This window comes from Doryrhamphus excisus, linkage group LG1, assembly GCF_037039965.1.
Source record: "Doryrhamphus excisus strain RoL-2023G ecotype Guam linkage group LG1, RoL_Dexc_Guam_v1.1, whole genome shotgun sequence".
In the NCBI taxonomy this organism is placed as follows: Eukaryota; Metazoa; Chordata; class Actinopteri; order Syngnathiformes; family Syngnathidae; genus Doryrhamphus; species Doryrhamphus excisus.
Genome location: NC_136357.1, coordinates 29,439,634 through 29,452,785, shown reverse-complemented (window position 1 = coordinate 29,452,785; position 13,152 = coordinate 29,439,634). Strand labels below are relative to the sequence as shown.

The following is a 13,152-nucleotide window of genomic DNA, read 5'->3' as shown; positions in this document are numbered from 1 at the left end:
CCGTTCCGCAAGTCCACGTGTTTCCTGGCAGGTAACCATGGTTACCAGCGAGCTAGAGTGGACGACTCTGGATGCAGAATGCTGGTCCAATGGGATCTTAGGACAGGGACGCCAGTCAGAGAGTACGGACACAGAGATAGTTGTCAGGCAGCTTTAATGAGTTGACTAAAGGTCAAATACCTGCTATGTACGTGGGTGTGGTCTAAAGGGAGCAAGGCAGGAACAAAAGCCTCCTTTTAAAGCTTCCAGTCTGGTCTTCTCACTCAATCAGAACCACAGAGTCATCTCCACACCCTCACCTATAGGTTAACCAGAGAAGCACCAACATGATGGCAGCTGCTCCTTTTGTGGCAGGGCTGAAATGCAGTGGAAACTATTCATCTTATCGGCTTCACTTCCTGCTGCTGTTCTCCCCAGCAGGAAGCGGTGCAGCTTCACTTCCTGCTGCTGTTCTCCCCAGCACACGTGTGGTTGCTAAGCTGGTACTTGTAAGAGAATCGTTCATCACACACGCTGCAACTCAACACTTTCTCTCCGGTGTGTCTCCTCATGTGTCTCTTCAAGGACTGAGTATGGCTGAACGACAAACCGCACACTGAACAGGTTGGCTCCTCTCCAGTGTGTGCGGTCATGTGGTTTTTCAGATCACATTTGTATGCAAAGCCTTTGCCACACACAGAACAGGAATATGGTTTTTCTCCGGTGTGTCTTCTCAGGTGTGTCGTCAAAGTACCTTTTTGTGCAAAACTTATGCCACACCATGAACAGGAGTACGGTTTCTCTCCGGTGTGCGTTCTCATGTGTCTCTTCAAAGACTGGGCATGGCTAAACGCGACGCCACACACCGAGCAGGATGGTCCCTCCCCCGTGTGAGTTATCATGTGTTTGGTCAAACCACCGTGATATGCAAAACCTTTACCACACACTAAGCAGGAATACGGTTTCTCTCCAGTGTGTGTTCTCAGGTGTGTTGTCAAATTAGGTTTGTGTGCAAAACGTCTGCCACACACTGAACAGGAATATGGTTTCTCTCCAGTGTGCATCGTCATGTGGTTTTTCAAATCACCTTTACAAGCAAAACCTTTGCCACACACTGAACATGGATATGGTTTCTCTCCAGTGTGTCTTCTCATGTGGGTTTTCAAATAATATTTTTCTACAAAACCTACACCACACACTGAACAGGAATATGGTTTCTCTCCAGTGTGTGTTCTCATGTGTAATTTCAAAACACCCTTTCGTGCAAAACCTTTACCACACACTGAACATGAATATGGTTTCTCTCCAGTGTGCCTCCTCATGTGTATTTTCAAATTTCGGTCTTGTATAAAACCTTTACCACACACTGAACAGGAATATGGTTTCTCTCCAACGTGTGTTGTCATGTGTCTTTTCAAATGATCTTTTCGTGCCAAATTTATGCCACAAACCGAACAGGAATATGGTTTTTCTCCCGTGTGTCTGGTCATGTGTAATTTCAAACCGCCTTTTCGTGCAAAACCTCTACCACAAACGGAACAGGAAAAAGGTTTCTCTCCTGTATGCGATCTAATATGTATTGTCAAACTTTGCTTTCGAGAGAAGCTTTTACCACACACTGAGCACATGAACGGTTTTTCTCCTGTGTGACTTCTCACGTGTGCCTTTAAATTACAACGGTGTGTAAAGGCTTTCCCACACTCAGCACATTGAAAGCGTTTGTTACCAGGGTGACATGTCATATCAGCTGTAGAGTCTTCATCATCATCATCATCATCAGTGTGAGGAGAGTGTGACGTCGTGTGCTCACTATCTGATAGTGGAGCTAAGAGCTTGTCTGCTGGTGATCCTCCACAGTGGTCTCCATCGGCTTCTGTTGTCATGTGTTGAGTTGAGCTGCTCATCGGAGGCTCCGCCTCTCTCTTCTCCTCACTTTCACCTTCATCGTCTTCATCATCTTCACTCTTCACAGGGACGCCAATCACTGGGAACTCCTCCGGTCCTTCCAGATGCTCTCCTTCCTGGCTGATGCTGTGGTCCTCCTCTTCCTCTTTAATGTGGGGGGGCCGAGGCTGCTCCTCTTCCTCTTTAATGTGGGGGGGATGGGGCTCCTCCTCCTCTTCTTTAATGTGGGGGGGCTGGGGCTCCTCCTCTTCCTCTTTAATGTGGGGGGGCTGGGACTCCTCTTCCTCTTTAATGTGAAGGGGGGTTGGTTCCTCCTCTTCCCCTTTAATGTGAGGGGGATGTGGCTCCTCCGCTTCCTCTTTAACATGGGGAGGAGGAATGGGGCTCCTCCTCCCCCATCCTGGAGCTCCGCTCCTGCTGCTCAGGGTGAAGATGTTCCTTGCTGACATCTGCAGGACACAGAAAGACTAAGACATTGTTCCAATATGTCAATATGCACCAGTCATTGGAAGGTCATCTCCACTCTTCTATGAATGAAACACCAACGTAGCAAGAGACAACAGAAGGAGCAAAGAATGTGCAGTTAAAGTTGATTAAAATACTTATTCCCCTGCAAAAATCAGTTCAGGGTTAAATACTTTCAGTAAAAGATGAAAAACTAAAACTGCGGTCTGAACATAAACAAAATGGGACTCGACTGAGAGAAGCATGGTACGAGTGGCGTTAATGAGCTAATAGAAAGCTAATGAACATGAGAGGACTAACCTGCTGTGTAACACAACTTGGGGCTTCTTGGAAACAGCGTCCTTCTCCTCTTTTGTTCCACAGAGTTCCTCCTCGTACTCCGCTATCGTTCCTTCCAACCAAGTGGTTGGTTCACCAACGCTCTCAATATTTGCACGAAATACTTGTTGTAACACCACAAAACGCGCTAATTGTCTCCTCGTCTTGCTAACTTCGTCATTTGGTTGCAATCTTTCTCACAACAATAGTCCAAAATGGCGGCCGACGCATGCGCAATGTGTGTTCTTAGCTTCCGCCTGTCTTTGGTATCAGCTAGCAGCTAGCTAACCTCGCCTGAGAGGAATTGATCCTGGACGAAGGATGGATTTGTTCATGGAATATTATCCATTGACATGATCACAATCACAGCGATTAAACACCACCGCCTTGCTAGAACTTCCCCTTTAATCGACTTCCGCCAGACAAGAAACAGACCGTATAGTCGATAGACTGATGGACGCCCATCGAGTGGCTTCGTCCTTGCTGCCTTCCGTCATCATGGCTGCTATACCGGATGTACCAAGACTGGGCTGTAATGAATACAAGTAATGTACTTACCTTCATGAAGCTCCTTTCGTCTTGACACATCCAACATGGCGGCGACGTTGACGTATGACTTAGCGCTTGATATGGTGTCTACTAAATGTCTTTTCCGGCATGACTGCCTCCTCCGGCGAATAAGTAAAATTCCGCTGTAAACTTATAGAATAGATGCGACAAGAGAAGATAGCATATTCCAGCAGGAAGTATAATTCCACTGTAAACTTCTATCTTTGCTATTGTGGTCTGTCGGGGTTGGCCACCTTCACCTTAGGCCTCATCCTAGTGGGTGTCCACTTGGAGGAAGGATAACCACATGAGACTATAGTATGCAATTCTAGAGATTTATTCCTGACAGACAAACCTGATACAACGGAGCTCCGGGCTTAATGTCTTTCCCTGTAAGCTTATCGAGAGAGGGGCAGAAGGGGCAGAAGGGGCAGAAGGGGCAGAAGGGGCAGAAGGGGCGGTGAGGAGAGCCGGAGCTGGTGGCGCCGGCCTCCCTGTGGCATGTCCTTCACCCCAGGTTGCCTTAGTGATTGAATCATTGAACCCGGGTGAGCAAGTCATGACATGTGGTGCCTTCAAGGGCCTTGGAAAGTGTGGGGAAAAACACACAGGCTGAGTCTTAACAGTTGAAGTCCCGCAGCTTCACTTCCTGCTGCTGTTCTCCCCAGCAGGAAGCGGTGCAGCTTCACTTCCTGCCGCTGTTCTCCCCTGCACACGTGTGGTTGCTAAGCTGGTACTTATAAGAGAATCTTTCAGCACACACGCTGCACCGAAACACTTTCTCTCCAGTGTGTCTCCTTGTATGTCTTTTCAAATTACCTTTTTGTGCAAAACCTTTTGCACACACAGAACAGGAATATGGTTTCTCTCCAGTGTGCGTTCTCATGTGTGTTTTGAAATCACGTTTATCTGCAATACCTTTACCACACACTGAACATGAATATGGTTTCCCTCCGGTGTGTGTTCTAATGTGCGTGGTCAAATCATGTTTATTGGCAAAACCTTTACCACACACTGAACAAGAATGTGGTTTTACTCTACTGTGTGACGTCATGTGTTTTTTCAAATCACCTTTCCACGCAAAACCTTTACCACACGCTGAGCAGGAGTACGTTTTTGCTGCAGTGTGTCTTGTCAGGTGTTTTCGCAAATAATATTTTTCTGCAAAACATTTACCACATACTGAACAGGAATATGGTTTCTCTCCAGTGTGCCTTCTCATGTGTATTGCCAAATTAGGTTTTCGTGCAAAACCTACACCACATACTGAACAGCAGAATGGTTTTTCTCCAGTGTGTGTTCTAGTGTGTATTTTCAAATAATATTTTTCTGCAAAGCTTATATCACACACTGAACAGGAATATGGTTTCTCTCCAGTGTGTCTTCTCAGGTGGAGAGACAAATTAGATTTTCGTGAAAAACTTTTACCACACACTGAACATGAATATGGTTTCTCTCCAGTGTGTGTTCTCGTGTGTGTTTTCAAATCAGATTTTTGTGCAAAACCTTTACCACACACTGAACAAGAATATGGTTTCTCTCCAGTGTGTGTTGTCATGTGTGTTTTCAACTTTGCTTGTTTTGCAAAGCCTTTACCACACACTGAGCAGCACAAAGGTTTCTCTCCAGTGTGCACTCTAGTGTGTCGAGTCAAATTTTCCTTCCAATAGAATCCTTTACCACAAACTGAGCACAGGAATGGTTTCTCTCCTGTGTGTTTGCTCAAGTGTGTTTTCAGACGACTACGGTGTTTGAAGGTCTTGTCAGGGTGACATGTCATATCAGCTGTAGAGTCTTCATCATCATCATCATCAGTGTCAGGAGAGTGTGACGTCCTGTGCTCACTATCTGATAGTGGAGCTAAGAGCTTGTCTGCTGGTGATCCTCCACAGTGGTCTCCATCGGCTTCTGTTGTCATGTGTTGAGTTGAGCTGCTCATCGGAGGCTCCGCCTCTCTCTTCTCCTCACTTTCACCTTCATCGTTTTCATCATCTTCACTCTTCACAGGGACGCCAATCACTGGGAACTCCTCCGATCCTTCAAGATGCTCTCCCTCCTGGCTGCTGCTGTGGTCCTCCTCTTCCTCTTTAATGTGGGGGGGCTGGGGCTCCTCCTCTTCCTCTTTAACCTGGAGGTGCTGTGGCTCCTCCTCTTCATTTTCAATGTGGAGGGGCTGTGGCTCCTCCTCTTCCTTTTTAATGTGGAGGGGCTGTGGCTCCTCCTCTTCCTTTTTAATGTGAGGGGGGTGTGGCTCCTCCTCCTCCATCATGGAGCTCCACTCCTGCTGCTCAGGGTGAAGATGTTCCTTGCTGACATCTGCAGGACACAGAAAGACAAAGACATTCTTTAGAGAAATCCAGCTTTGCTTCATCACAGGAGGCTTCGTCCTCAGGCCAAGGTCCACCTCATGGGCCTTTCCAAGTGAGCACTGACCCCGGTATAAACCTCTCAGGAATTGTGTTTAAAGAAGTAAAAATTGACGAACAACTATGCCAAACCAACCATGGTCGTATTCCCCCCATTTCGACGTCAATAAATGCCCCCTGTCGGCCTTGTCGTTTCAAGATGAATATAAACACAGACGAAAAAAATATCGACTTTATCACGATAATCCCAATCCCACATTTGATGTCGATACGATGGGTATGTAAATCTAGTGGCCCTTCGAAAGGGACCTTCACGGACAAAAGCTTTTAGTTAATGAAGAGTATTGATCATGAACTAATAGAAAGCTGATAAAAAAGGGAGAGGACTACTAACCTGCTTCGTGTAACACAACTTGATGCTTCTTGGAAACAGCGTCCAGCAGTTGATGATCGTTCTCCTCCTTTGTTCCACAAAGTTCCTCCTCGTACTCTGCTATCCTTCTTTCGCACATTTCCGCACAATCACAACAGTTTGCACTCGATCTCTGCTGAGCTTCCGGTGTCTGTTAGCATCTAACAAGCTAGCTACCTCGAGAGGCTTCAAGGTCCACTGAGGTCACAACAATAAAGAATAACCTTCGCCAAAAACATGTATAGCGACAACACACGCGGAAAGAGTATTTCGCTGCAAGCTTTCCTCCATCAATAGTCCAAAATGGCGATCTTTTTAGCGCCATTAACCTACGTCACTTCCTTGTACAGTACGTTACAAAATAGAGCTGCTACGGTAACCAAAGGTTACTGCTTAGGTAAAGGCTCTGCTTAGCGATGTGTTGATAACATCCGTCTCTCTGTTGGCAGCTAGCAAGCTAAGCTAAGCTGACAGGATGCCTGCTTGTGCTTTCTACTTCCGGTAGTACCGCCAGTAAATTCTAGTGCATTATTGCCCTCTGCCGATAGGAGGACGTCATTACACCTAAAACGTGTGGTGACAGAGTGACGTAAACTCAAGACAGTCCAGACAGAAAGAAGAAAGCTGAAAGCTAAAGATGCTAATCGCTAAGTGAGCGGCCTGCTAACCAGGTTAAAGGCTAACAGCAGTTTGCAGTTTAACCAAGTAAATCAGAGCGACCACCTTTTCTCATTTTTATTCCATTTAAAGGTAGAAGACGTGAACAAGATTATCTTCCACATCCAACGATGCAGCTTCACTTCCTGCCGCTGTTCTCCCCAGCAGGAAGCGGTGCAGCTTCACTTCCTGCTGCTGTTCTCGCCAGCACACGTGTGGTTGTTCAGCTGGTACTTATAAGAGAATCGTTCAGCACACACGCTGCACCGAAACACTTTCTCTCCGGTGTGTAGTCTTGTGTGTCTCGCAAGGTTTGTTCGGTCACAAAAGCTTCTGTTGCAAATGGAACAGGAATACGGTTTCTCTCCAGTGTGTGTTCTCATGTGCATTTTCAAGCAATTATTTCGGATGAAACTTTTCCCGCACACCGAGCATGAGTATGGTCTCTCTCCAGTGTGTCGTCTCATGTGTTTTTTCAAATCTGAAGTTTGTACAAAACCGATACCGCAGACTGAACAGCTAAATGGTTTCTCCCCTGTGTGTTTCCTTCCATGTTCTTTTAAATGTCGACTTAGTAAAAAGCCGACGCCGCACACCACGCAGGTGAAGGGTTTGTCATCGTTGTGTATTCTTGTGTGTATTTTCATCTCTTGCTTTCGCAGAAAACCTTTGCCGCACACCGAACACGCAAAACGTTTCTCTCCGGTGTGGATTATTGAGTGCGCTTTCAAATTTGCCTTTAAGGAGAATCTTTTATCGCAAACTGAGCACACAAATGGTTTCTCTCCTGTGTGCAGCTTCACGTGTCTTTTCATGTTACTGCGATCATTAAAGGTTTTGTTGCAGTGGGGGCACTGGAAGCATTTGTTGTCATGGCGACATGTTAGGTCAGCTTTAGGCTCTTCGTCATCACGGTCTTCATCATCAGTGTCACGAGAGTATGACGTCGTGTGCTCACTATCTGATAGTGGAGCAAAGAGCTTGTCTGCTGGTGATCCTCCACAGTGGTCTCCATCGCCTTCTGTTGAGCTGCTGCTTGGAGGCTCCGCCCCTCTCTTCTCCTCGCTGTCACCTCCATCATCTTCGCTCTTCAGAGGGACACAGATGACTGACGGTCCTTCAAGATGCTCCTGACCGATGCTGCGATCCTCCTCTTCCTCTTTGATGCGGGGGGGCTGAGGCCTCTCCAGCTGCTCATGGAGAAGATCATCTTCACTGGCTTCTGTAGGACACAAAGAGACTGAGGTCAGAGCTTCGGGTCACACGAGGCCTCGTCCTGCAGCAGCGTATCTTCTTGTGTCACCATGTTGACGTTCAGACCCATCAAGGTTCTACATCATAAGGTTCTATGGGGGCCTTCGGGACTGGCGGGACGTGGGGGGGCGGAGCTGTCAGGTTAAATAAAGCAAGAGTTAACACACTTCTGGTCTTCAAAATAAGAGCCCCCCCCCACTCGCCATTATACTGGACTCGACTCCTCCTCCTCTCAGAGGCTTAGAAGCCACACTTGGCCCATTTGAGTCAACCTAAGGAATCGTTCGCCCAGGCACGTCCCATTTTGGCTTTTATGCCGATAACAGATATCGTCCAATTCTCAATCTCCGATTCCGATATCCCCCGATAGCACTGTGTAGCATCGTATATATTTTATTATATTTCATTTCTTTTTTATATTTTATTATTTCGTATTAGCTCACCTGCTGCGTCAGGAGCCCTGGTAAGGCAGCGTTGCCACATCCAATATGGCGGTGACGTTGATGCATGGGCGCTCTGCACTTGATGTGATAATTATGGTGGGGGGGCGATGTGAGACCAAATCACACTGTCCCTTTCTAGGTGTATACACTCCCATCCTCATGGCAGTATCTACAGTACTACAGTACTATACACAGTAGAAGCGTCACATGGTGAGATTAGTGTATCGCTGCAGCCCTGGGTGTTGCGTAATCAGCTTTAAGTCCAAACAAGGAGGGGGTGGACTCCATCAGCCCCGACTAAACCCCCTAATGCTGGGCTGATGACTTGGAAGGACTAATGACTTTAAACCTGACTCGGCCTGTCTTGTATCGACTTCATATTGAAGACTTGGGTCTTGCCCCCACATCTGCATCGTCACAACAAGGGGGGGGGCACTAGGTTTTAAATAAATACACCCTGGCTTGGTTTCTAATCAAAGTGTGCCAAGGTTCATACACGGAGTCAGTCGGATTAAATGAAGTCAGCTTCTTCCTACGCCCCTTCGGACATGTTGAAGTGTGTTAGTGGAACCACGTGATCTTCCATTACGTAACCTGTCAAGCACGCCTGAAACCAAACAACTAAATCACACCATGCGACGTTCACGATGAAATATAACGTCAGTAAACACCCGAGAAGGCGAGTGGAACTAACCTGTTCCGTGCAACCCAACTTGGTACCTCTTGGAAACGGCGTCCAGTAGTTGACGTTGTCGCTCGTTCTCCTCTTTTGTTCGACAAAGTTCCTCCTCGTACTCTGCTATGGTTCTTTCCAACACTACAAATATTTCTTCCACAGCCAAAGCTAGTCGCTGGTTCACCAACGCTCTCAGCATTTGGACTCGACACATTTTCACACGACACGACACTTTACACTCACACTCGATCTCCGCTTAGCGATGTTGATCACTTCAAGCGTCTTTGTTAGCAGCTAGCAAGCTAAGCTAGCCCGAGAAGGTACCTTGGTCTTTTCTTGTTTCCTACTTCCGGTAATACATGGCTAGTGCATTACTGCCCCCTCGGGTGAGGATGTGTCATTACACCTTTTGCCAATAAAATGTGTGTTGAAAAACACCGGATGTCAGCACAAATAAACATTCACCGGAAGTGGCTGCAGCACAACAGAATACTTGTACTTGTAGATTTTCACTTGTCGAAAAACTGTTCATTAAGAAGAAAGTTAGATCCACCTGAAAAACGGACAAAACCACATGAATATATAGACAGTTACGGACACAACATGCATGGAGTCTGTTTACGCTCGCTCATGTGGCATTTTATCCACATCTGACCATGCTAAGTATGATTATTTGAGCCTGGATTACTGGGGCATGGCCTGTCATGTTGCCAACATCGAAGGAGCATCCGTGTGTGTACTGATGATGCGTCCGGGTAGAAGGTTTTTTTATTGCTTTCAATATGCAGAAACATACAAGTGTTGATTTAAGGATAAATAATAAGAAAGATACAAAGTTTGCAGAGGTAAAGTCAGCTTTGAGTTTGACACCCCTGCACAACAACATTTAATGGCTAGAAGAAACTTTAAAGAATAAAATTAATCAATTAAAAATGTAAAAAGAAAAAGGTTCATTAATAATAATAATGCAACTTATTATGAATGATGCAAATCAACACCTGGGATGGGGGCCCCAGACGTCCGCCTGGTCAGCATCAAAAACGTCACATGGCATATTTAGCAGATTTAGAAGGAAAAGTTACAAGCCAAGTTAGCCAACATTACCTTTGTAGTTTGCTTTCCACCCATAAGACGAGTCAACTAGCCAACTAGCCAACTAGCCAACTACCCAACTAGTCAACAAGCCAACAAGCCAACAAGTCAACAAGTCAACTAGCCAACGAGTCAACTAGCCAACTAGTCAACTAGCCAACTAGTCAACAAGCCAACAAGTCAACTAGTCAACAAGTCAACAAGTCAACTAGCCAACAAGTCAACTAGCCAACTAGCCACTTCTACTGCGCGTGTTATGAGAAGACATGATGTGGCTTGTTTAAAGCTATTAGTGTTACCAACGTGGAAAGAGCTAGCTAAAAGCCACATCCATGTAGCTTACCTGACTTTGGTAGTGACGGGTAAAGTCGGGCGTTGTGGAGCTAAATGGTAAGAGTACAGTCACAAGGTCGTCCCAAAGTCATTTCAAGTTGCTGCATTTATGTTTTCACCAGCACACCCATGATTGTTGAACTGGTACTCAGAAGGGAACCTTTCACCGCACACATTGCAACGCACCGCTTTCTCGCCGGCGTGCGTTCTCTCGTGGGCTACAAAACGCGATCGGTCACGGAAGCTTTTGTCGCAAACCGAACAGGAATACGCTTTCTCCGTTTCTCCGGTGTGCGTTCTCATGTGTCTTTTCAAATGATTGTTTCGGACAAACCCGACACCGCAGATGGAACAGGAATATGGTTTCTCTCCCGTGTGTTTTGTCATGTGTTTTTTCATATCCGAAGCTTGTACGAAACCGATACCGCAGACTGAACAGGTATATGGTCTCTCTCCCGTGTGCATCCGCATGTGGATCTTCACCTCTTGCTTTCGGAAAAAACATTTACCGCACAGAGAACAGGGAAAAGGTTTCTCTCTGGAGTGTACTGTTGTGTGTGATTTCAAATGTGCCTTGAGGGAGAATCTTTTACCGCAAACCGAGCAAGTAAATGGTTTCTCTCCTGTGTGTAGTCTCATGTGTCTTCTCATATTGCTACGGTCATTAAAGGATTTGTCACATTGAGAGCATTTAAAGTGTGTGTTGCCGGGGTGACACGTCATATCGCCTTTAGCTTCTTCATCATCATCATCATCGTCGTCGTCAGGAAAGTGTAACGCCATGTCGTCACTGTCTGATAGTGGAGCTAAGAGGCTGCCTGCTCTCTGATGGTCTCCATCGGCTTCTGTTGTCATGTGTTGAGTTGAGCTGCTGCTTGGAGGCTCCGCCTCTCTCTTCTCCTCGCTTTCACCTTCATCATCTTCATCGTCTTCACTCTTCACAATGACACCGATCACTGAGAGCTCCTCCGGTCCTTCAAGATGCTCTTCCTCCTGGCTGATGCTGTGGTCCTCCTCTTCCTCTTTAATGTGGAGGCGCCGTGGCTCATCCTCTTCTTCTTTAATGTGGGGGGGCCGGGGCGCCTCCTGTTGCATCCTTGAGCTCCACTCCTGCTGCATCCTTGACCTCCACTCCTGCTGCCTCCTGGAGCTCCACTCCTGCTGCCTCCTGGAGCTCCACTCCTGCTGCCTCCTGGAGCTCCACTCCTGCTGCCTCCTGGAGCTCCACTCCTGCTGCTCAGGGGGAAGATGGTCTTCACTGACGTCTGCAGGACACAAGAAGACAAGGACATGCTCAGCTCCGTCACATCTGGGATGTCCCGCATCAACATCTCTGAGGACGTCATCAGTCACCACGCCGACATTCTGTCTTGGTCAGGTCATGTTTGGAAATAAGGATGTCGGAGGTCAACAGCGACTGCGGGGTTAACGTCTCAGCAGAAGCTATCGTGAATCTACACTCGAGCAAACAAAGATCTACGACATCAGAACACGATTACTGCATAAGACTTCAAAACTTACCTTTCTAGCATTTACTTTGGAAATGCACCACTTCCTGACTGTGGACGCTAAGCATCATGGGTAATGTAGGTCTTTTATTGGCAACAAACCTACTCCGATGTAGTTTTAAGGTGTCTTTTCGGAACTACACGTAAACAAACGACCATTCTAAAGTTGTGTCAATTTGTGGGAAAAAGTTCAACAGCTAAAAAGGAATCAGATTATGACTAATTCATTTTTTCTATTAAAATGAAACATTTACAAACACACGTCATTTATTGTTAGCAATGTATGAATTAATCACGTGGTGTTCCCGAATGTAACTTGTCAACACGTCAGAAACAAATAAACCCCACCATGACAATGACCAAATCTAAAGTTAGTAACTTTATATTCAAACTAACCTGCTCCGTGCAACCCAACTTGGTACCTCTTGGAAACAGCGTCCAGTAGTTGACGTTGTCGCTCGTTCTCCTCTTTTGTTCGACAAAGTTCCTCCTCGTACTCTGCTATGGTTCTTTCCAACACTACAAATATTTCCTCCACAGCCAAAGCTAGTCGCTCTTTCACAAACGCTCTCAGCATTTGCGCGTCACGCATTTTCACACAAAAAGACTTTTTCCACTCGATCTCTTTGTTAGCAAGCTAACGAGCTAAGCTAGCCCGAAAAGCTTCAACGTTCCCTCGGACGCGTTCATCTTGGAGTCAGACAAGATTACAAACGTAGACGCTGGTGAATTCATCAATAAATACAAACATGAAGAAAGAACGTGGCCCGAAAAACGACACCGCCTGCTAAACGTTTTCCTTTTCTTGTTTACGACTTCCGGTAATACACAGGGAGGACATTATAGCGCGTTACTGCCCTCCTCGGGTGAGGCGGTGTTACTACACTCTTGACCCATAAAGGGTGTGGTCAAATAGAGTTGATGTTGACACAAAAGAACCGGAAGGACTTCATCGATCCAGTGAAAACTAAAAGCAGTAGTCGACAGGCAGAGGAAAGCCAACAAAACAACCCGGCTGGGAGATGCTAGATGCTAAGAAGATGCTAAACACCAGCAGATGTTAGCCTAGCTAACCAGGCTACGGGCTAACAACAGAACAGCCTCTCTTCCTTTGCCATATAATGAAATAAAACTGTCTAATAATAATAATAATATTGAATGCGTGCAGTCTTCGCCCAGCCGAGGTTAGCCTGCT

At 46.4% G+C, this 13,152-nt stretch overlaps 4 protein-coding genes across 5 annotated transcripts; all 4 read right to left on the bottom strand.

The window, feature by feature from the left end:
- Positions 1–162: 162 nt before the first annotated feature.
- LOC131131831 (uncharacterized) lies at positions 163–2,992 on the bottom strand. Of its 2 annotated transcripts, XM_078793571.1 has the most exons (3): positions 2,650–2,992; positions 463–2,333; positions 163–419 (listed from the first exon to the last, which is right to left on the bottom strand). In XM_078793571.1, the coding sequence occupies exons 2-3, from the start codon at positions 2,331–2,333 to the stop codon at positions 392–394; spliced, it is 1,899 nt and encodes a 632-aa protein (XP_078649697.1). In that variant the 5' UTR covers positions 2,650–2,992; the 3' UTR covers positions 163–391. The 2 variants fall into 2 exon arrangements, with proteins under 2 accessions (XP_078649697.1, XP_057932757.2); XM_058076774.2 differs by having other exon boundaries at positions 163–2,333; positions 2,650–2,991.
- A 552-nt stretch (positions 2,993–3,544) lies between these two features.
- LOC131131832 (uncharacterized) lies at positions 3,545–6,374 on the bottom strand. Its single transcript, XM_078793578.1, has 2 exons — positions 5,977–6,374; positions 3,545–5,532 (listed from the first exon to the last, which is right to left on the bottom strand). The coding sequence occupies exons 1-2, from the start codon at positions 6,092–6,094 to the stop codon at positions 3,902–3,904; spliced, it is 1,749 nt and encodes a 582-aa protein (XP_078649704.1). The 5' UTR covers positions 6,095–6,374; the 3' UTR covers positions 3,545–3,901.
- Positions 6,375–6,720: 346 nt separating this feature from the next.
- Positions 6,721–9,382, bottom strand: LOC131131845 (uncharacterized). Its single transcript, XM_058076797.2, has 2 exons — positions 9,043–9,382; positions 6,721–7,873 (listed from the first exon to the last, which is right to left on the bottom strand). The coding sequence occupies exons 1-2, from the start codon at positions 9,236–9,238 to the stop codon at positions 6,834–6,836; spliced, it is 1,236 nt and encodes a 411-aa protein (XP_057932780.2). The 5' UTR covers positions 9,239–9,382; the 3' UTR covers positions 6,721–6,833.
- Positions 9,383–10,344: 962 nt separating this feature from the next.
- Positions 10,345–13,078, bottom strand: LOC131131838 (uncharacterized). The gene is made up of 2 exons (XM_058076785.2): positions 12,354–13,078; positions 10,345–11,714 (listed from the first exon to the last, which is right to left on the bottom strand). Exons 1-2 carry the CDS (start codon positions 12,547–12,549, stop codon positions 10,543–10,545), a joined length of 1,368 nt encoding a protein of 455 aa, XP_057932768.2. The 5' UTR covers positions 12,550–13,078; the 3' UTR covers positions 10,345–10,542.
- Between the last annotated feature and the right edge of the window lie 74 nt (positions 13,079–13,152).